We start from the raw sequence: 23,758 nt of genomic DNA, 5'->3' as shown, positions 1-23,758 counted from the left end.
TCCAAGCTTCCCCGAGGCCGATCCGTGCTCTCAGCAAACCTGAGATCCAAAGCCCTCCCGGACACCGTGACCATTTGCAGCTGCATATGCTTCTTGGCGATCATTGAGGCTGTGCATTGGGCTACTTGTTGTCCAGACCGCGAGCAGTGATTCCACCGAAGATTACTGGCCTACACTCCACGAGTGACCCGTGGGCTGGTATTTAGTGATTCCTCTTTGTGAGAAGTTGGCCTGGTATATGATGATCACTATTCTAGTGAGCACCTTGCACCAGTCCAAACGACCCTTATGGTGATTGGTTGTAAGTTAACCTCAAATCTCCCGCCAAGACCGCCCAAAAGGCAGAGGAGGAGGATTAGCAATTGTTCACAAAGAGCAGTTCCTCTGCCGAATTATTGCAGAAAGCATCCCAGACTGCGAAAGTCTAGCATTTAGTCTGGAACTCTCGCCGAACAACTGCTTCTCAGGCACCCTCATATACAGACCCCCCGGCCCCCCAAAACAATTCCACATCCAACTAGCACGGATTGTGGCTGAACGTGTCAGCAGTACCGCCAATTTCACATTGTTGGGTGACCTGAACTTTCACTTCGATTCCAAACTAGATCACACAGCAGCTCTTCTTACCGACGACCTTGCCGCGTTACAATTACACCAACTGGTCAGCTCCCCTACCCACGATCAAGGACACCTGCTGGACCCAGTTTTCAGTAATTGTACTAATTTGACAACTAGTCCACCTCTCCCTCTCCCCTGGACTGACCATCTACTGGTCCCTTTTTTATGGCACACCCCCAGACCCCAAGCCACCAAACCCACTATAAGAATAGCCAGACCGTGGTCCCGCCTCCCTATCGAGACATGGACCAAAAAACTGTCCAGCAACACACCCCCGCTTAATGAGGATCCATGCGTCGCAAACCTTTCTTATGAGGAATGGATCACCAAGTCACTCGATCTTTCCCTACCTAAACGGAAAACCACCACAAAACGCTGTCACAAATCAGCTCCATGGTACTCTGAACCCCTCAGAACTACAAAACGTCAGTGTAGACAAGCGGAAAGGAAATGGCGCCTGGACTCTTTGCCAGAAAACAAAATCCAATACCAAAAACTACTCAAAAGATATAAAGAACAAATCAAGGCCAGCAAAACAGCCTATTTCGCCAACGAAATCATCCTAGCGAAATCTAAACCCAGGGAAATTTTCCGTATCGTGAAAAGCCTCACCAAATTACTACCCAGTCTAGATGAGACCAAGACCGCAGTACACTGCAACAACATGGCAGATTTTTTCCTGCAAAAAATTACCACCATTTATGAATCATTCCCTGCTCCTTCCAACACCCTCTCTACCGCGAGCAATTCTGACCTGAACTCCTCCCCCACTTTGGACCACTTTGCTCTTCTTAACCTCTCCACTCTCGAGTCCTTGGCAAAAAAAGTCAAATCCGGGTCTCCGGGGGACCCAGCCCCGCCAGACATCATTATGTCAGCCTCGGCTATCACCCTGCCCGTCATAATGGACCTCCTTAACTCCTCCATTACTACTGGCGTAGTCCCGCCACAATGGAAACAAGCCATGGTCCGAGCACTATTAAAGAAGCCCAATCTGGATCCCTCGAACCTCAGTAACTACCGGCCAATCTCTCTCCTTCCCTGGCTTAGTAAAATCCTAGAGAGACACATTAACAGCCAGCTGATCAAATATCTCGAAAACCACCAGCTTCTTGATCCTACCCAAACGGGCTTCAGACCAAGACATGGCACCGAAACCGCGCTCCTCATGGTCACCGAGGAATCCAGAAACATCCTGGATCAGGGAGGATCAGTGGCAGTGATCCTCCTTGACTTAAGCGCGGCTTTCGACACGGTCAGCCATGACATACTGCTGGACCGCATGGCAAACATCGGCATAAAGGACAAAGCTTTGTCTTGGTTTGAATCCTTTTTACAGGACAGATCCTTTCGGGTATTTGATGGAACATCTTCCTCTACCAGCAGGTCATCAAAATGTGGAGTCCCGCAGGGCTCCTCACTGAGCCCGGCGCTCTTCAACATATACATGAGGCCATTGGCTGAAATTGTTCGTCAGCATGGAATTAAGATCATTTCATATGCTGACGACACTCAGCTAGTGGTCTCACTGGGACAGGAAGCTAACCATACCTCGAAAGGAGGGCTGAGGAAATGCCTAGAGGAAGTTAAGGACTGGATGTCCTCCTCCTCATTAAAAATGAATGGAGACAAGACAGAGCTTATGCTCCTGGGCCCTGCCAACCCTAACTCCCTCAGCACTCTATGGCCACCCTGCCTGGGTACCCCTCCGGCCCCAAAGGACAGCATCAAGAGCCTTGGGGTGTGGCTAGACAGATCTCTGTCCTTCGGGACCCAATCCACCAAACTGGCAGCCACTTGCTTCGGCCTCCTCAGAGTGCTAAGGAAGGTACTCCATCTTCTACCGATGGAGGCAAAACAAGTAGCCATCCAGGGCCTTATCCAGTCACGACTGGATTATAACAACGCCCTTTACCTCGCCGCCCCAGAGTACACGATACGGAGACTACAGACGGTGCAGAACTGTGCCGCGCGCACTTTGCTTCAGATTCCTCGACGTCAATCAGTAAAAAATGGACTGAAAAAATTGCATTGGCTACCCATTCCCCAAAGAATACAATTCAAAGCCTTATGCATTGCGCACCAGGCGTTCTGAAAAACGGGCCCTCTCATCACTCGCTACCTAGTGTCACACTACCTCCCCACTAGGAATCTGCGATCCAACCAGACCTTCACGGCCACAATTCCCAAAATAAAAAAATCCAGAACTGGCGGTAGGACTTTCACCTACAATGCTTCCAAGCTATGGAACACCCTACCCCTCCACCTAAGGAAAAATCCTAATCTTACCTCATTCAGGAAACAGCTAAAGACATTCCTCTTCATTGCTGCCCAATAACGCCCTGGCTACTCCCTCTTGTTCTGTTGGTTTCTTAGCGCTTGGACGCCCCCGGGCAGCAATCGCGCTCTACAAATCGACATACAAATACAAATACAAATACAAATAGACCAGCTATCCTAAGGGTAGCATGGACAAAATCAGTCTTAGGCTAAACTCAAGAGGGCATGTGAAGCCAGCTGTTTCACCATATGCAATCCTTTTAACATCAAATGAAAGGACACCACACAAGTTATATATTATAAAATATATGTATTTATTACTAGAATATTCCCCTGGACTCTTTATGAGGACAGGAGCACAAGCTTTAAACAAAGAACTTCATATAACATACAAAAGTTGCCCAAAATATGGATAGGCCGGGTGGCCCCTAAAACCATATACTAAAATAGTGGTATAAGAACCACGTCACGAACAATGCTAAGGCCTAGGGCCTTGAGAATCGCTGGGGCTACACTGGACTAACAGTAGTTAGGACATAGGAGGCCCACAGGATGCCGGTGCAGTGTCTATAGGCAACCGCGTTTACCATACAAGTCAATGGTGCGTAAAAGTTAGAAAGGTACTTTTTTTGGGAGTCTTCCGACTGGATTAGAACTTAACCACTTAAAACTAGGACACTAGAGCTGTAAACCACTACAGGAGCACCGGAGTACTCATGTTACCTCACCCACAGGAAGCGGGTGCATAGGTGTCAAAGTGCGTTGGGTTTCTTCGTGGAGTTCTATGGAGCCTGGAGGTAAAGATGCTGCAGTCGACCAGGAGAGAAGAGTCCGGTTGGATCCAAGGGTGGATCGAAGATGGAGAGTACCTGAAAGCAGAGGGGACAGAGTCTGGGTCACTAGCCAGTGACCAGGAAGGAACCAGGAAGGAACCAGGAAGGAACCAGGCGATGTCGGGTTGCAATCAGGTGATGTCGTGAAGCTCGTCTCCGCTGCCACGTGGACCAGGAGGCGTCGACGACAACCAGGAGGTAGACACGGACTGTCCCTCGAAAGCTCTCGCTGTCGGCGGTGTCGGTTCTCGAATCAGAGTCAACAGGCCTTGGCAAATGCAACCCACACAGGGATCGAAGATGGCTTCTGGATCAGACCAGGAAGGTCTGATGGGCTGCTCCTATTCAGGGGAGCAAGGGCCAGTCTGGAGCAACCAGACCAGCAGTGTAAATCAGCAAGTTCGTCGTCACAGAGGCCACTAGCCAACGGGCAAGTGACCGCACAGACGCTTCGAGCAGGAAAATGCAGAAGGGCCCCACGCAGCACTCTGAGTGTGGGGAGGTGGTCTTTGGTGCAAAAGCTGCTCCGGGCTGGGGCTTCTCAATCCCCAATGCACAGCTTCGAGGGGGGTGCCTCTGGAGCTACACAGAAAGCGCTTCGCTGGCTTTCCAAGATGGCCGGTCCCACGTCTCACGTCGCCTCCACGGGTCTCAGCTTTGCTGGGACTGTGGATCGGGCTGTTGGAAGTCTGGAAGTCCAGTTCTTGTCGGTCTCTGTCATTGGAGTTCCGGCGGGAGCAACAACAAAGAAAACCTTTGAGCGCTGATGGTGCCTGCTTGTGCAGGGTGGTCACTCCTTGACCACATGGGAGATTCTTCAGTCTTCTACGTCGAGTAGTATGTCGAAGGGTCCAGAGTTTCGTATCAAAGTTTTAGTCAGGATGATCTAATGTCTATGGGCACAGCTCCTATCTTTATTCCAAATCAAGGGTCTGGATCTCCTGCTAGGTCCCTCCTATGGGTGGGACCCAGGAAGGGGGTGGTTACACCCCTTTTCCTTTGTCCAGTTTTGCGCCAGAGCTGGGGCTGGAAAGCCCCAGGACCGGTTTGAACTGGGCTTTGCATGGGACACCTTGTGTGCCCCAGGCAGCGTCTAGTTTCATTCAGCCCTCCCTGCCCCAATCCACTATCTCCTGTCTGGGGTGGTGTAAAACCTCCCTGTGACAGGAAACCTTTTGTCCAGGCCTCCCTTGCCGGAGTTTCGGTCAGCAGCAGGGGGCCAGACTTGTGTCTGTGGCAGCAGCATCCATTTTGTGATGCTGGGGCTCTGGTTAGATTTAACCGTGTTTAAGCAAAGTAACATGTCTTCTCCCTCCAGAAGGGTGGAATGCTACCCCCGTCGCCAGAACTGGCGAGGGGGAGGTATTCCAAAGCGTATGATACCTTACACGACCTGCTTTGATAAAGCCAAACCATAGATAGCATTTAACCGCAAGGTTCATAATGCACTTAAGAGTATATGATATGGCAATATCCTAGAACAGTTATAAGGACATGGTTCCGAAAGCTGCAGACAGGCTCAGCTCATGCTAGAGCACCATCTCACATAAAACCAAGCACTCTGCCTCCAGGATTGTTAAGGCCTGCCATAGGAGTGACTTATAGGTGCATATTTGTCCAGATATAGGTTTAGACATAGGCATACTATATCTAAGCAAGGGGTGATTACACCACCTTGCCCCTGCTGAGTGATCAGCCAGTTGTGTCAGTTTGGATGGCCAGCCTGGGGTGGCAAAAGATATGCTGCAGCCCCTGGTAGCCCTTGGATGCACCTATGCCCTGGGTACCTATAGTACACTGTACAGGGGCTCATAAGGTGACCCAATCCCAATTGGTAATGTACCTAAAGTACATGGTTGTGAATTTAGAGAGAGAACAGCAGGGCTGTGGGTCTGATTAGCAGGCCCACAGCCACATTAAGTCGAAAACCAGTGAAGCAAAAAGCAAAAAGTGGGGTGACCATAGGAAAGCAGACCCTTCTCTCCTACACTCTTGAGGTCCCTTCTCGATCTCTTGTCCGTCGACTTGTGGGTCCGCGAGAAGGGTACTGTATTTTTGGATAGGCTTACTTGGTTGCTCCAGACGTGTCCTGACTCCATCACTTGGGGAGTCACCAGGACCTTGCTGGTCCATCCCGAAGCCTTTTTACTCTCACCGCGTGGGTTGCTGTTGCCAAGTCTTGTTGTTCTCCGATCCAGACACCGACCCTCCCCATTCTCCCCAGCACTCTACATCCTTCGTGGGACAGATTGCCTGCGGACTCTGGTCGTCGTCGACGCCTCCTGGTCCCCGTGGATGTGGAGTCCAGCTTTACCTCATCGCACCTGAAACACCCAACATTGGTGGGCATTGGTCTACCGTGCCCCTAGTCACCCTGAAGTGACCCAGACTCTGTCCCCACTGCTTTCAGGTTCTTCACATCTCCGATCCAGGCTTGGATCGCACCGGACACTTTTCCTTTCCACGGCAGCAGCACTTTGCAGCAACTCGCCATTGAAAACCGCGACGATTCCTGACACCATTTGGCACCCATGCACCCGGCTTCCCTGGGTGAGGTAACATGAGAACTCCGGTGCTCACATGGGTGCTGGCCTTAGAACCTTCTAAGTCTAAAAGGGTTTGCTCCAAGTCCTCCCCGAAGTGTCCTTATTCTTTAAAATACTAACCGCGACTTGCCCATAGGATTGTACCGCGCTCACGGCTGTGTTCTCAAACTGCATGCATTTCCCGTGGGTCCCCTGTGCCACTACCTTGGGTGTTTCCTTGGGGTCCCAACAATTCTACGTGCTCTAGGCACTGTGTCTAGTCAAGTCGTGGTTCTTATACCACTTTCTTAATATATGGTTTGGTCTCCCCTGAGGCCCATTGTATATTGTGCTATTTACTTCCGTTCTAATGTGTTGATATTGTGTGTCTTGGTTTCTAATCTCATAAAGAGGTTAGTAGAGATTGTTTAGTAATAAAAACATATATTTTATATATACATTGTGTGGTTCCCCTTTCATTTGTTCATTCAAGAGGTTATAATCTGGTAAACCAAGCTGCTTTACACTCCTTCAAGACTTAGCCTGAAGGCTGCTCTCCATAGCTACCACTAGGATAGCTTTCAATAAAGGTTGTCTTAAACTATCATCAATAAGGGTTGTTTGGACTGGTAGAAGGTGCCCACTATAACTAGTGGACAGCATATGCCAGGCCAACTTCTCAGTGGTGACCTGTTTCCACTCGCCTGTACAGTTAGAGATACAACACTTTGGTCTTCGATTAAAGCTTTTGAATGTGCACTTTGATGCGGTTAGCATCTATGGTTCCCGAATGATTTAGCCCTAACATTTTCAAGGTAGACGTTTGATCTTTAAATTGCAAGGGTTTCTTCTGAGAGGGTGCGCAGTAGCAACTAATTTCCCATACCATTTCAGGGAGCATGTTTGACGTGTTATTAGTTTGTAAAATGGTGTAGAAGGTATTGGCAATATTCTTTGTATAATATGTATATTTCTTTTCTCACAGCTTTGTACTGTCAGCTACGGAAAAGTAAAGCTGGTATTGAAACACAACAGGTAAGGAAGCTTTTTTTGTTTTGTTTTTCTAGATTGTAAATGGCTTCTGAAAATGAAATATGCTACAGTGTGTTGTCTACAGAAGGGCAGTGGATGACCTGTAACAATCTTTTACTGCAGAATCTTTTTAGCATACAATCGTACATATGTCATGTATGATGTACACTGAGGTCCGGCTTATGATTCAGGGCTCATGAGTTTGATTTATTCTAAAGTAGTTTTGCAGCATGGATCTTTCTGGATTCACTATGCTGTGCATTATTCCGCTATCTAGTGGTTGGGTCCGGAATTGTAGTATTTAAAAAAAAATTTGTGGCCCAGATGGGCGTCGACATACCACCATTTGGTGTCCTTCGTGACGTCAACATGCTTCCTCCGGAAGCTCCCACCTTTGGTCGCCATCTTCAGATTCTTTTTTCCGCCGTTGGGTCTGGATCAACAGTGAAGGAGCTCCAAAACTTTGGAGAGAAGAATCGATGAAAAAACGAAAAACCATCGCAAATATCACCGGAGAAGACACCGGAGGACAAGTAAAGACAGAAGTCGACGAAAGAAGAGAGCACATCAAAGAATGAGACGTTTCTGCGGAGAATGCGCATACAGGGGGCTCCCTGGGCACGGTGATGGACAAAACTCTGTTTAAATTCTGCACACACTGCCACCACAAGTACGCGCAAAAGGACCAACAGCCCGTTTGCAATCTCTGCCTGTAGCTAGACCATCGAAGCGAGGACTGCAACGCCTGTGCAGCATTCACCCCGAAGATCCTCAGAGTAAGGGAGAAGCAAAGAAGAGCAAACTACAACATGCAGGGGCAGGGGGCACCTCCATCGCTCTGAGATTTGGGACTCTCCAGCGGAGAGGAAGACAACATCGCAGAAGGACGCCATAGTCATCGAGGTCGAAAAGAAAATATCAAAGAAGGTAAGAGTCATCGAACCCGAAACACTCCACTGATACTCGTAGAAGCGAGTCAAAGTCCTTGAAAGGAGCAGGGCAATTAAAGCACTCGACATTGACTACTGCATCCAAGGACAAGCAGCCCGTCTGTTCCTTTAAAAAAGGACTCCCAGACGGCAAAATCCCAAGACAAGGGAAAGGCACCAAAGAGCAGCTACGAGAAAGAGGCCTCGACGTCGAAAAACGAAGGCCCAAAAGTTGTTTCGAGTTAGACGTTGACAACAGTGAAAAGAAAAGCCCAAACCCTCAAAGCCGAAAACGCGACTGAGATGGTAAAGAAGAAGAAGAAAAGACTTGCAGCCGAAATGGCAAGCATCTTGCAATGCAAGAGAAACTTAGACAAAAAGATGAAATTTTACAGCATTCCGTCGAAAGGTGCGTCAAGGATTTTCAACCGCCGACCACACTTGAACCTGAGAGGAAGAGCTGAACTACGGCGACGCCGAAGGGGAGGAAGACTAGCAAATTTACCAGGTGTGAGAAGTTGGCCTGATATATGATGTCTCCAATTCTGGGGGCACCTTGTATCAGTCCAAACAATCCCTTATGGTGATGGTTGTAAGTCAACCTTATAGACAAGCTATCCTAAGGGTAGCATGGACTAAGCAGCCTTAAAAGCTTAACTCAAGAGGTCGTGTTAAGCAAGGTGTTTTACCAATCACAATCCTGTAATATCAAATGAAAGGACACCAATCAATCAATCAATCAATGACATTTATAGAGCGCACTACATACCCGTAGGGTCTCAAGGCGCTGGGGGTGGGGGGGTGCCGCTACTGCTCGAACAGCCAGGTCTTCAGCTTCTTCCTGAAGGAGAGGTGGTCTTGGGTCAGGCGCAGGTCGGTTGGGAGGGAGTTCCAGGTCTTGGCGGCCAGGTAGGAGAAGGACCTTCCTCCTGTAGTCGCTCTTCGGATGCGGGGGACGGCGGCGAGGGCGTGGTTGGCTGATCGGAGGTGGCGTTTGGGAGCGTAGAAGTTGATTCGGCTGTTGAGGTAGCTCGGGCCTTGGTCGTGTAGGGCTTTGTGTGCGTGGGTGAGGAGGCGGAAGGTGATTCTTTTGTTGACGGGGAGCCAGTGCAGGTCTCTCAGATGTCCGGTGATGTGGCTGTTTCGTGGGATGTCGAGGATGAGTCTGGCTGAGGCGTTCTGGATCCGCTGGAGTCTCTTCTGGAGCTTGGCGGTGGTACCGGCGTAGAGGGCGTTGCCGTAGTCCAGTCGGCTGGTGACGAGGGCCTGGGTGACGGTCTTCCACACAAGTTATATATTCTAAAAATATATGTATTTATTACTAGAATAATCTTCTGTACTCTTTATAAGTGCAGAGGCACAAGCGTTTAAACAAAAGCATAGTTAAACATATAAAAGTTGCACAATTATGGATGAGGCCCAGGGGCCACGCAAACCATATATTAAGAAAGTGGTATAAGAGATACCAATCGAACAGTGGTTAGGCCTAGGGCCTAGGGAATCGCTGGGATCAGTCAGGACTAGCAATGCTGAAGTCGGGAAAAGCCCGCGGGATTCGGGTGCAGCGCTTAAAGCACACACATGCACCAATGCAAAGTCAATGTTGCGTAAAAGTTATAAAGTTACTGTTTAAGGAGACTTCCGCTTAACCTAGAAGGATGAAACTTCAGACACATATACTAGAGGTGTATACCAGTGTGGGAACACCGGCGTTGCTGAGTTACCTCACCCACAGGAAGCGGGTGCACAGGTGCGAAGTAGTGTCGGGTTTCGTCACGCATGTTGATGGTGCTTGGAGCTGAAGATGCTGCAGGCGTCGAGAAGAGAACTGTCCGGTGTGATCCAAGGGTGGATCGAAGTTAAAGATGATCTGAAAGCAGAGGGGACAGAGTCTGGGTCACTCAGCAGTGACCAGGGTGGAACCAGGAAGGAACCAGGCAATGTCGGGCGCAATCAGGTCATTGATGAGAAGCTTTTCTCTGCTGCCACGTGGACTCTGGGGCACGGAGGGCGTCCAGGAGTGGATCACGAGCTGTCCCACGCAGGCTCTCGCTGTCGGCTTCCAGATTGGAGCAAACAACTCTTGGCAAGCGCAACCCACGCAGGATTTGAAGATCGCTTAATACTCGGACCAGGAGGGTCAGAGCGGGTGCTCCTTTTCAGGGGAGCGAGTGCAAGTCTGGAGCAACCAGATTCACAAGTTAGATTTCAAAGTTCGTCGGCACAGGGGTCACAAGCCAACGGGCAAGTGACCGGGCCAATGCCTTGAGCCAAAAGATGCAGAAGGACCCCACGCAGCACTCGGTGAGTGTGGAGGGGTGAGCTTCGGTGCAAGAGAGGCTCAGGGCTGGGGCTTCTCAAACCCCAATGCACAGCTTTGAGGGTCACTCGTGGGCTGCACGGTCAGCGTCTCGTGGTCTTTCCAAGATCGCGGGCCCCACGCTTCCGGTCGCCTCCACTGGTCACAGCTCTGCAGGGACTGTGGATCGGGCTGTTAGAAGGCAGGCACGCTTGGTCTTGTCGAACTCTGTCGCTCGAGTTCTGGCGGGAACTGCAACATAGGAAACGTTGAGGTGCTGGATGGTGCCTGTTTGCACAGGGTGGTCACTCCTTGACCACAAGGGAGATTCTTCAGTCTTCTACATCGAGTAGGATGTCGAAGGGTCCAGAGTTTCGTTTCATACGTTTGTCAGGATAATCTGAGTGCTTTGGCACTGCTCCCATTCTTATACCAATCTAGGGGGCTGGATTACCTGCTAGGTCCCTCCTATGGGTGGGACACAGGAAGGGGGTGGTTACACCCCTTTCCCTTTGTCCAGGGTCGCGCTGGGACTGGGGCTGGTGTGCCCCAGAACCGGTTTGACCGGATTATGCAAGGGGAAGCCTTGTGCGCCCCAGGCACTGTCTGGTTTCATTCAACCCACCCTGCCCCAATACACTATCTCCTGTCTGGGGTGGTGTAGCACCTCCCCACGACAGGAAACCCTTTGTCCAGGCCTCTTCTGCCAAGTTTCAGCAGCAGGAGGTCAGACTTGTGTCGGTGGCAGCAGCATCCATTTTGTGATGCTTAGGCTCTGGTTAGAATTTCAGTAAAGTAACATGTCTTCTCCCTCTAGAAGGGTGGAATGCTATCCCCGTCGACAGGACTGTCGCGGGGATAGTATTCCAAATCGTATGACACCTTACACAACATGTTTTGATAAAGCCAAACCAAAGTTAGCACATAACCGTGATGGATTATAATGCAATTAAGAGTATATAGTATGGCAATATCCCGGAACAGTTCAGGGAGTTGTTCCCGACAGCTGCAGACAGGCTCAGCTCATGCTAGAGCACTATCTCATGTTAAACCAAGCACTCTGCCTCCAGGATTGATAAGGCCTGCCATAGGAGTGACTTATAGGTATATATGTGTCCAGATATAGGTTTAGATATAGGTATACTATATCTAAGCAAGAGGTGTTTACACCAACTTACCCCAGCTGAGGGATCAGCCAGTTGTGTCAATTTAAGAACCCGCCAGGGGTGGCAAAAGCTATGCTGCAGCCCCTGGTAGGCCTTGGATGCACCTATGCCCTTGGCACCTATAGTGCACTGTACAGGGGCTGACAAGGTGTCCAGTACCAATTTGGTTATGCACCTAGGGTGCATGGAATCCATTTTAACCACATCGCTGCTGTGCATTTTCCCCTCCTGTGCTGGAAAATGCTTTAGTACATGATTCATGACGAGCTCAGCTCGTCATCAGCACAGCTCCACTGTGCCTCATGACGAGCTGAGCTCGTCATGAGCATGGAAGGGGTTAAGGAGTGAGCAGAGAGCCTGGGGCCCTGATTAGCAGGGAACCAGGCCAACTAAGTCGAAAACCAGCTAAACACAAGGCAAAAAATCTGGGGTAACCATAGTCAGGTGTCCACCTTCCTACACCAGGGCTCGACGTCCTCGGAGGCTCAGGACTTGCAGTGGCAATATCTTGACGCGGATTCCCCGGAAGAGGGTGTAGAGTCCTATCAGTCGATTCCTTGGCCGCCGAATGACATAGGTATCTACAAACAAGTCATCAGAAGAGCTGCAGACACATATAGGGTGCAGCTAGAGGAAGAAAAACCCCAGTCTTGGTTCCTCTCGGAGACCTTGTTGCCAGCTCAGACTAGAAGCCAATTCCTGCCCATGCTCCCAAGTGTACTGGACCAGGGGTAGGAGGCCTTCAAGGAGACTGCTATGTGTAGAGCAGTAACTCCAGGAGCAGAAAAGAAATAGAAACATTCATCAAAGGACCCCATGTCCATTAGGGGATCAGTCCCAGCCAATTAGATCATCACATCCACGGCTAGAAAGAGAGCAAATATACTCACTAACTCTGGCCCACCACCAGACAAAGAGCAAGAGGAAGGGCGTAATGGGTAGGAAGATGGAAAGAAGTGCGGCGATACAATGGTGCATCACCAGTTCCAATGCGCACATCAACAGGCATTCATACCAGCACTGGGAAGAAATGGGCGAACTCCTAAAGCACATACCAGAGCAATACCAGAGAAGTGCGAGCCACCTGGTAGAAGAAGGGAAAAACATGTCTGAAGGGATGTATGATGTAACAACGCGTGTTATTACAACGCGTGCTGTTACATCGCTATACCTTTACAACGCAAGTCTTTATATCGACTTGCGCTAGGTGGCGTGCTAACATTAAAAAATTGTAATTTACTATTCCAACTCCAGTCCACTTATCAGTAGGGAAGGTGTTGGGATAGTAAACTACACCATTTTTAATGTTAGCACGCCATCTAGCGCAAGTCGATGTAAAGACTTGCGTTGTAATGGCATAGCGTTGTTGCATGCAGCCGTTGTAACAACCGCAACGTAACAGCATTGCGGTGTACTAACCGCGTTGTTAAGGATGTTTCCCGTCTGAAGTCTGCCCTGGACGCAGCTAGGACATCAAGCAGGTAGATGATGCTGGGGATCACTGAAAGAAGGCATGCCTGTTAAGGATATCCGGCTTCAAAAATGAAGTTCAGAACAACATCCTCAAAACACCCTTCAATGGGGAACAACTGTTCGGCACACCAGTTGATGGCAAACTGAACCAACTGAAAGAGGACAACGAAACAGCTAGATCCATGGGGGCTCTGCAGATCAGAGGTATGAGAAGAGGGACACCATCAAGGAGGCCAACAGGTAGGGGTGAACCACCAACCTGTAACACCACACCAAACCTTCCAACAAGGTTATCAAGGAGGTAACCAGGGACAGCAAAGACAAAACTGGCAGTACCAGCCGCTAGGGCAATCCTTTAGAGGGCGCGGCCGAGGAAGGGGTAACAGGCAGAAGGGGAGTCAGCCACCCGCATCCAAATGACTCATCAGCAGAACCAACGCACACCTGGACAAGATCCAAGCGCTGCGAGGCCTCCGGGTAGTTTAGCGCTATACAAGTGCAATTTTCATTCATTTCATTCATTCATCTAAGGGGGTGCGGAAAGTTTCAACACAAAGACTAAGAACAAATCAAGATCTACAACAGTTTCTCCAACACACAACACCAGTAGGAGGCAGAATAAAACATTTCCTCCAGGAATGGAGGGAAATAACATCATGCAAATGGATATTAAACCTCATACAATACGGGTGCTGTATAGACCTGGAAAAGCCACCTCAAAACAGAAAGCCAAGAGGCAGACTACTCTCAGCAAAGGAGCGTACACATTTGCTGCAGGAAGCAAAAGAACTGCTAAGTAAATGAGCCATAGAAATAGTACCACACAAAGAACGGACTAAGGGGGTCTACTCCACCTACTTCCTCGTACCAAAGGTAGACAGAACCTTGCGTCCAATTCTAGACCTGAGGTTCTAAACCGGTTCATAAAAACTCAAAGGTTCAAGATGACACAACTCCAAGAGGTCTTACCACAGCTACAAGGAGATTACATTGCAACCATCAACTTAAAGGACGCTTACTTGCACATCCCCATCAACAGCGAACACAAACCCCTCCTCAGGTTTATGATCAACAAAACTCACTACCAGTTCACAGTGCTGGCATTCGGACTCAAATGTGCACCAAGGGTTTTCACAAAATGCCTGGCAGCAGTAGCAGCACACTTAAGGAGGCAGGGAATACATGTGTTCGAGGCATGTGGGCTGCTGAATTCATATCTGTGCATAGATCGCCTCCTAGTGTTGGATCCGGATGATTGCACTTTGTTGTCCTAGAAGAGTCTTCGAAGTATCACGAGATAGGTGACTCCTACCCTGGACTACAGTGCGCATGGGCATCTTCTCCATCCTCAGATTGTTTTTTTCCGCCATTGGGTTCGGATGTTATTCCTACACTCCAACTTCGGAATCGAAACAAAACTTTTATAAAGGCTAAGAGGCCTTCGACTTCGGTATTGTTCTCGCTCGGTACCTCTTGACTCGATAAAGCTTTCCATCTCTAATCGGTCATCGACGAGGGCCGTTGGGCCTTTTCGACGCCACGTGGGCCTGCTGTTGATGGAAAGGAGCCCATTTAAAAGATGCCCACAATGCCACTCCAAGTTCCCGCATACTAACAAGCATTCAGTATGCAACAAGTGCCTTTCTCCAGACCATAAGGAAGAAACCTGCCCAGCCTGTGCCCATTTTCGGTCGAAGAAAACCATACGGAATCGACGGGCCGCTAGGCAAGAGATGCAGAGACAGGCACCGGAACCGGACAACATCTTCGATGATGACCAAGAATTTCCAGAAGCTCCAGTTTCGGACCTAGAGATCGTCACCATTGAGGACTACTCGCACTCCGATGACGAGATCCCACCGGGGCAAATCGGTGTTGGGGGCAGTGTACTCACGATTACCCCGTTCCCGAAGGCTCCGGTCGAGGCATCGCCAAAAGGCCTTAGCCAAGATCCAAAGAAACATTCGCCAGCCCCGCCATCCGGCTCGGCTCCGAAACATAAGCCTTCAGGGCCAAGTACCACAATCCCAAAGACGGTTCCAGAACCTAAAATGGTTGTCGACCCGAAGGCCGTCGACCCAAAGAAAAGCGTACAGCCCAAAGGCGTCGACCCAAATAAAAACGTCGACCCGAAGAAGGCCGTGCAGCCTAAAGGCGCCGACCCGAAGAAAACAGTCGAGCCGAAGGGCGCCGACCCCAAACAGGTCATCTAGCCTAAAAAGGACGCCAAGCCGAAGGGCGGCGACACAAAAAAAGACGGCGACCCAAAAAAGCCGGCTGTGCCAAAAGTCGCTGAACCAAAGAAGGTCGCCGATGGAAAGGGTGCCGTATCGAAGCCTATAATCCGCCCGGAAAAGGCTATCGACCCCTAAACAAGCGCTCCGAAAACACCAGTCGATCCTAAAGACCATCGACTCTGTAAAGGACAGTCAACCAAAGAAGCCTGTCGAGCACAAGAAACGTGTCGAACCGAAAGACACGGTCGACCCAAAAACACTCTCCGACCCGAAAAAAAGGCCAGAGCCAAAGAAAAGCACTAAGGCACCAAAAGTCGTCGAAGCTGAAGGTGTTATCGACTCAAAAAAGTCACAACCAAGAACAGTGGAGGAAGAACTCTTCCATCCTGATCCAGCAGACGACCAGGCAAAAATATATATTAATCCTGAGACTGGTAAAGTCACAATCCTACACAGAAAGAAGGGGCCACTGGACACTGACTCTCATTCCCCTATTCCATTAATAAAGAAGGACTTTGGGACGTCTCAATCTAGACCCTTCATTCCCTTCTATCCCATTATGCCTACTACTCCTTTTGCTCCTTACTCTTTTTCTCACCATGGGGACAATGAGGGGAACACAGGGGAGGATCCTCAGGCTGATTTTGATTATCCACAGGATCCTGAGCCACAAAATGTACCATGGGAGTAGCCTACTGACCCTTATAACACCCATACCATCCCTGATGTCTCCTCTTATCCAACTAAGCCTTCACCTACTGATGACACCATTGTCTTCAACCAATTAATAGACAGGGCAGCGCAGTACCACAATGTAGATATGCATAATGACCCTGTCGAGGAAGACTTCTTATTTGACACCTTCCCTACATCAGAAAAGAGTGTCAGAACACTACCTATGCTAAAGGGAGTGTTAAAACATGCACCTGACATATTTAAAGATACAGCCAGGGCACGGGTAATCAATCCCAGGATTGAGAAAAAGTATAGGGCAGCCCCAACAGACCCTACCTACATCAGAGGGCAGTTACCATTAGACTCACTGGTGATAGCTAACGCACGCAAAAGGGCCAACTCACAGACAACAGGGGAAGCCCCTCCCCCGATAAGAATCAAAGATATTAGAAGCCTCAGGTAAAAGGGTAGCAGCACAGGCCTCCAATTCATGGAGGATAGCCAATACACAAGCTCTGCTAGCTCGTTACGACAGGGCGCACTATGACCAGCTTGAAAGCTTAATGCAACACCTACCTGAGCCTTTTAAAGCCCAAGCTGATGACCTCATACAGGAGGGAAAGTTCATCACAAACGCCTCCATCAAATGTGCACTTGATGCAGCAGACACCGCAGCCAGGTCTATTAACACTAGTGTTTTACTAAACCGACATGCATGGCTGCGTATTTCGATCTTTAAGAACGAGGTGCAGTCCACCATTCTTTATCAGCCAGATAAACCAAGACTTCCTTTTTGGCCCTGCTGTCGACACCATTTTAGATAAAATGAAAAAGGACACCAAAACCGCAAAGTCAATGGGAGCATTGCAGTTTTAGCAACACAGAAGTTCCTTTCGACGCTCCTCATACAGGGCAGCTTCACCAGGCAATACTTCCCAAACGTCATCATCATACAAAGGCTACACACAAAGTTCCTTTACAAAAAACTCCCAACAGAGGAGGTTATAGAGGAAACAATAAGGGAAGAGAACGTGGAGGCAATAACACCAGAGTCTCCACTGCCACAAAACAGTTACTTCATCACGCTACCTCCAGACCACCTAACACCGGTCGGAGGCAGACTCCAACAATTCCTACCTGTCTGGAACGCAATTACCACAGACAGGTGGGTGAGACAAATTATCCAGTATGGTTATTGCCTGGAACTCACTTCTACCCCACCAAACATACCACCCAGACACGTCCTATGTCCAAAGAACACATCACCCTGCTACAACAAGAGGTGAAATGCATGCTGGAAAAGGCGGCCATAGAGCCAGTCCCTTTCCAACATCAAGGGACAGGAGTATACTCCCTATACTTCCTTATTCCCAAGAAGGACGGTTCCCTCAGACCAATATTGGACCTCAGACCTCTAAATCAATATATACTGTCAGAGCACTTCCATATGATCACACTACAGCAAGTGCCCCCATTACTACTGCAAGGAGACTTCCTAGCAACATTGGACCTCAAGGACACGTATTTTCACATACCCATCCATCCAGCTCACAGAAAATATCTCAGGTTCACAATAGAAGGGCAACACTACCAATTCAAGGTCTTGCCCTTCGGGGTAACCACAGCTCCGAGAGTGTTTACAAAATGCTTAGCGACAGTAGCGGCACATCTCAGGAGGCAACACATCCGTGTGTTCCTGTATCTGGACGATTGGCTAATACAAGCGAAATCATACCAACAGTGTGCAGAAGACACATCCCAAACCCTTCAGCTGCTACACAGCCTAGGTTTCTCGATAAACTACCCAAAATCGCATTTGCAGCTGTCCCACATGCAACATCTGGGAGCCACTATAGATACCTCAGTGGCAAAGGCATACCCAAACTCAGCGAGGATAGCCAGCATGCAAATGCTCATTCGCAAATTTCTGCCACAACACTCTCTGCCAGCTCGAGTCTTCATGCAACTCATAGGCATGATGGCCTCCTGCATATTCATAGTCCCCCATGCCAGACTTCTTTTTATTTATTTATTTTTTTAAATATTTTTATTGAAGTTCATACAGTCATTGTCACAGATTGTACCAGAACAACGAATAAAGTGGAATCCAAAATAATATCTTAAATCACATATGAGACGAGAGCGTATAAAAGAAAAACACAAAAAATACATTGATCCATATTCAGTCAAAGTACAAGCTCCAAATTTTCTCAAACTTTCTTGTCCCTCCTACTATTTGTGCGTACAAAAATTCATTCTGCTTAACTTTCTTCATTTTTTGCAGCCATGTCATAAACATAGGAACCTCAGTTGACTGCCATTTCTGAAGAATCAAGGATCTGGCAACGGCCATCATAATATACACTAATTTAACCAGCTGGTCTCCAATTTCCAGATCGGCATCGTAACCAAACAATATTAATTTAACATTATAGCAGATACCAAACTTATAGTGTGTTTGAAGAAAGGAGAACATTTCCTCCCAAAATGAAAAAATATTAGGACAGTACACCATTATGTGAGACCAGTTGGCAGGGGTAAATTGTTGGCATCTGAAACAGTTGGCGGAAGCAGTCATATACATCTTAGCTATTGTTATTGTTATTGTTAATTTAGATTTATAGCGCGCCCAATCACCTGCAGGCCTCTAGGCGCTTGGAAATCGATGTCATTACAATAACTTGGTTCACTCCTGAGAGAGGTGCAGCTACAGGACTACACTGCAATCAAGGCTCTTCTAAACAGCAGGGTTTTCAGTGATTTCCTGAACCGCAGGAGATTCATCTCCCTGCGTAGCCCCTCAGGCAGCTTGTTCCATAATTGGGGGGCCAGGAAAGAGAAGGCTCTCCCTCCCTTAGTCACTAATTTGTAGCGGGGGCAGACCAGTAACTGAGAGTCTGATGATCTGAGTGTTCTTGTCGGGTTGTACACTTCCAGGCGGGCTTTGATGTAGGCCGGCGCATGGCCGTAGATCGCCTTATGCGCTATACAGAGGCTCTTGAATTCAACCCTCTCCTTAACAGGGAGCCAATGAAGGTTTTGGAGAAGAGGGGAGGCCTTTGTTCGTCTGGGCACTCTGAAGATTAGCCGTGCGGCGTCGTTCATTACGACCTGGAGTCTGTTTGTCAACATTTTTGGGAGGCCAAGATACAGGGCATTCCCATAATCGATCCGGGAGATGACAGTTGCTGCTACAATTGAACGTATCATCGAATGAGAAAGGAAGGGAGCTATCTTCCTCAATTGTCTGATGATGTTTGTGCAAGTTCCAACAACAGCGGAAACTTGACTGCACATTGACAGGTCACAATCTAATTTAATCCCCAGACTCTTTACGTTGGCACTAGGCTTTGGGGCTGATCCAAGCTCAGCAGGCCAATACAGATCACTCCACGGTGAGGTGGTAGATGGAATTACCAATACCTCGGTCTTATCCGGGTTGATCTTTAGTAGGTTTTTCGTCATCCACCCTACGGTGTACCTCAGGATATTTTGAGCTTGGGTTTGTGCTGTCACTGTGTTATCGATACTCAGCACTAGCTGAGTATCGTCAGCATAGTTGTAGACTCTGCAGCCCAACTCAGCCAGGGATGCAATCAAAGGCTGCAGGTAAAGATTGAACAGAAGTGGGGACAGTGCGGAGCCCTGTGGAACTCCGCACTCTAAGAGGCCCACTTCAGATATTGACTCCCCAAGTTGTATCCTCTGAGTCCTTCCCAAAAGGAAGGATCGCAGCCACTTGAGGGCCAAGCCTTTGATCCCAAAGGCCTCCAGCCTTCCCAGGAGCAGGTCATGGCTGACTTCAAATGGTTGTTATACCGTACCCCGGCAAGCTATGCTTGCCGGGGTACGGTATAACAACCATTTGCTAAAGAATAACATTCTTCTCCAATTCGAGCCTCTCAGTACCCTGAAATTTAACTTATTTATGGTCTTCCAAGTATTAAGGGTCATACAAAAGTTTTCCTGATCTTGCCACTTTTTACATACTTTAGAGCTCAGATCTGGTTCGATACGTTTGGCGAGACATCTTTTCCATTCCCCTGGCTTCCTAGTCAACATTATTGAAAATAACTCATACCATAACTGAGATGGCATATTAATATTCCTAGGATCAATTTGTACCAGGGTTTTATGAATTCAATTATAGGATCCTAATAACAAAAAATTCCCCTGCGTTAAAAAAGACATCTCTCCCTGGTTGAGCCATGATCCCTCTTTTAAAAAATCTGATAATGTGTTGAAGCCCGTACGGTACCAAGTTAATACAACTTCCCATGTCAGACTTTAAATGCGCCAATTGCAAGAATGCCTAGCACGGCAATGGAACCAGGCGCAAGGGCAACTAAAAGACCTAGTGTTGGTGGACAGTCGCGCTCACAAGTCTCTGCATTGGTGGAACCCACAAAACCTTTCCAAGGGGCGACTGTTCCAAGAGCCGGTTCCACAACTAGTACTAATAGCGGACGCATCACTGACAGGCTGGGGAGCCCACCTCCTTCACTACACAGTACAAGGGCTCTGGACAACCAAACAAAAGAAACTGCATATCAACCAACTAGAGTTGCTAGCGATATTCCTAGCCCTAAAAGCATTCCAAAAATACTTGTACAGCAAGACTGTCGATCCGGACGGACCACATGACCGCAATGTACTATATCCAGAAACAGGGAGGAACACACTCTCCACAGCTGTCCCACTTGGCACAGAGCATATGGAAGTGGGCAATTCCAAAAGACATCTTTCTCCTAGCAGAACTCCTTCCATGGAAAGACAATCAGATAGCAGACCTGCTCAGCAGGCACAGCCAACAACTGCACAAATGGGAGATTCACCCCAAAGTTCTCCAGCCATTCTTCAAAGAGTGGGGTCACCCAGAAATAGACCTGGTTGCCACAAAAGAAAACTCGAAATGCCAGTACTTTCCCGCCAGGTTCCCACATCCGTTGTCACAGGGCAATGCGATATGGATGAACTGGTCAGGCAGATTTACGTACGCTTTTCCCCCAGCACCGCTGATTCCGCTGGTTGCACACAAACTGCGGCAACAGTCCCTCACGCTAATCCTAGTTGCTCCCACATGGGCGAGACAACCATGGTACACAACGTTCCTGGAGCTTTCAGTAGTTCCTCATCAAAGGCTGTGCCTTGCACCCCATCTTCTAACTCAGAGCCATGGAGAAATCAGGCACCCAGATCCCAATCAGATGAACCTAGCGATTTGGCTCCTGAAGTCTTAGAGTTCGGATACCTTAACTTACCTCCTGATTGCATGAACATTATCAAGGAGGCTAGACAGCCAACTACTAGAGCATGCTATGCAGCTAAATGGAAAAGATTTGTTATTTACTGCAACAATAACCAAATCAACCCATTAGATGCTTCCATACAAAACATTATATGTTACCTACTGCATCTTCAGAGATGCAACCTAGCATACTCTTCAATAAGACTACACCTAGCTGCCATAGGAGCATACCTTCAAAAACCGGCATCACCTTTCACTGTTTAGAGTACCAGCAATCAAGGCTTTTATGGAAGGTCTTAAAAGGGTGATCCCTCCAAGACACCCTCCTTCCCCAGTCTGGAATCTAAATATAGTACTTACCAGACTTATGGGACCTCCTTTCGAACCTCTACACTCATGCGAACTGCAATTCTTAACGTGGAAGGTGGCTTTCTTGATTTCCATTACCTCACTCAGACGAGTTGGCGAAATACAAGCACTAACAATTCAAGAACCTTTCATGCAAGTACATGCTAACAGGGTAGTTCTTAGAACAAACCCTAAGTTTATGCCAAAAGTCGTATCAGATTTCCATATTAATCAATCTACAGAACTACCAGTGTTCTTCCAAAATCCACAGTCGGTAGCCGAGAGAGCCCTACACACACTAGATGTAAAGAGAGCTCTGCTTTACTATGTGGACAGAACGAAATCATTTAGAAAAACAAAGCAACTATTTGTTGCTTTTTCACCACAACATAAAGGGAATCCAATATCAAAGTCAGGAATAGCCAGATGGATAGTTAAATGCATTCAAATATTCTATCAAAAAGCCAAACTCACTTTAACCGCCCCCCCCCAAGAGCACACTCTACAAGAAAAATGGGGGCATCTATGGCTTTCCTAGGGAATATTCCTCTTGAAGACATATGTAAGGCAGCCACATGGACTACCATACACACCTTCATAAAACACTACTGTGTAGACGTGCAAGCAAAGCAGCAAGCTGCTGTAGGCCAGGCTGTCCTCAAAACTCTTTTTCAAACTGCTGCAGCTGGCACAGGTAGCCACCGCTAGAGGAGATAATGCTATACAGTCTATGCACAGATATGAATTCAGCAGCCCACATGCCTCGAACGGAATATGCTACTTACCAGTATGCATCTGTTCTTGGCATGTAGGGCTGCTGACATTCATATCGCCCGTCCTCCTCTCCGGTGCCTGTCGCAGCTGCAGCATTATCTTTTGCATTGCCATCTCTTACTTAACTATCTCTATTCATTTCTGCCACAATGGCGAAAAACAATCTGAGGATGGAGAAGATGCCCATGCGCACTGTAGTCCAGGGGAGGAGGCACATGGAAGTAGTGATACAAACACTAGCCCAACTGGGGTTTTCAATCTATTGGGAGAAATCAATAGAACCAGAACAGGTGAAAATATTCTTAGGGGCGGAGAGCAACACCATACAGAGCAAGGTGATCCGAAGTGCAAAGAGGACTTTGGCTATATGCAAGCAGACACGTCTTTACCGCAAGGGGTAAGCTCTGACAGTGAGGACAGTGAGCAAACTGATGGGAATGATGGCATCATGCATACATTTGGTCCCAAATATCCGTCTACACATGAGACCATTCCAAGAATGAATAAAGCAGCAATGGTCACAAGCGACCGGGAGTTGGGAGGATCTAGTGGTTGTCACGCAAGCAGTACAGCAAGAAATAGCGTGGTGGAACAAAGAGAACATAGCATAAGGGAGACCATTCACGCAATCAACTCCAACAGTAACCATTACAACAGACGCCTCCCAGGTGGGGTGGGGAGCGCACAAAAACAACCTCAAAGTTAGGGAATTGTGGTCACAGCAGGATCCAGTAAAACACATGTTATGTTATGTTAAGGGGGTGCTTGTAAAGCGCACTGACACCGTGGGTTTCCTGGCGCTGATTGGATGCAAGGGGAGCAGAGGGATTTTAGCTAGATTGAGGAAACAGCCAGGGTTTTAAAGATTTACGGAATTGGATAAGAGTGTGGAAGTTTTGACTGGGAGAGGGAGAGGGTTCCAGAGTTTGGGGCCAAGGTATGCAAATCTCCGACCACCAGATCTACAAAGTTTGATGGGAGGGACAGCCAAGAGGTGTAAGTGTGATGATCTGAGATTGCGAGGGGGACAGTAGGGCCGGATGAGGGATTTCAAGAATGCAGGGCAAGAACCAGAGAGAGATGATTTGAAAATAAGACAGCCAAGCTTAAAGGCTGCCCTCAGCCTGACTGGGAGCCAGTGCAACTGGATAAGGAGGGGTTTGGCCGACTGCCATTTCAGTCTCGCCGCCTGGTTTTGAATGATTTGCAGCCTATAGATGGAAGATTTAGGCAAGCCATAATAGATGGAATTTGAAAAATCCAGGCGGGAGAGGACGAGGGCCATGATGACTTGCAGCAGGGCATCTGGGGTGAGAAGGTA

General features: G+C 48.3%; 1 protein-coding gene across 3 annotated transcripts in view; it reads left to right on the top strand.

Annotated features, from left to right (window-relative positions):
- Positions 1–23,758, top strand: part of ERCC3 (ERCC excision repair 3, TFIIH core complex helicase subunit) — a 1,672,020-nt gene that overhangs the window by 293,658 nt on the left and 1,354,604 nt on the right. For all 3 annotated transcript variants that reach the window (XM_086961802.1, XM_086961803.1, XM_086961804.1), the window contains one exon: positions 7,242–7,291. In XM_086961802.1, the coding sequence (XP_086817928.1) occupies positions 7,242–7,291 (50 nt within the window). The remainder of the gene's footprint in view (positions 1–7,241; positions 7,292–23,758) is intronic.

The sequence above is a fragment of the Lissotriton vulgaris genome, chromosome 3_1 (assembly GCF_964263255.1).
Source record: "Lissotriton vulgaris chromosome 3_1, aLisVul1.2, whole genome shotgun sequence".
Lineage (NCBI taxonomy): Eukaryota > Metazoa > Chordata > Amphibia > Caudata > Salamandridae > Lissotriton > Lissotriton vulgaris.
This window is presented reverse-complemented; position numbering and strand designations above follow the sequence as displayed.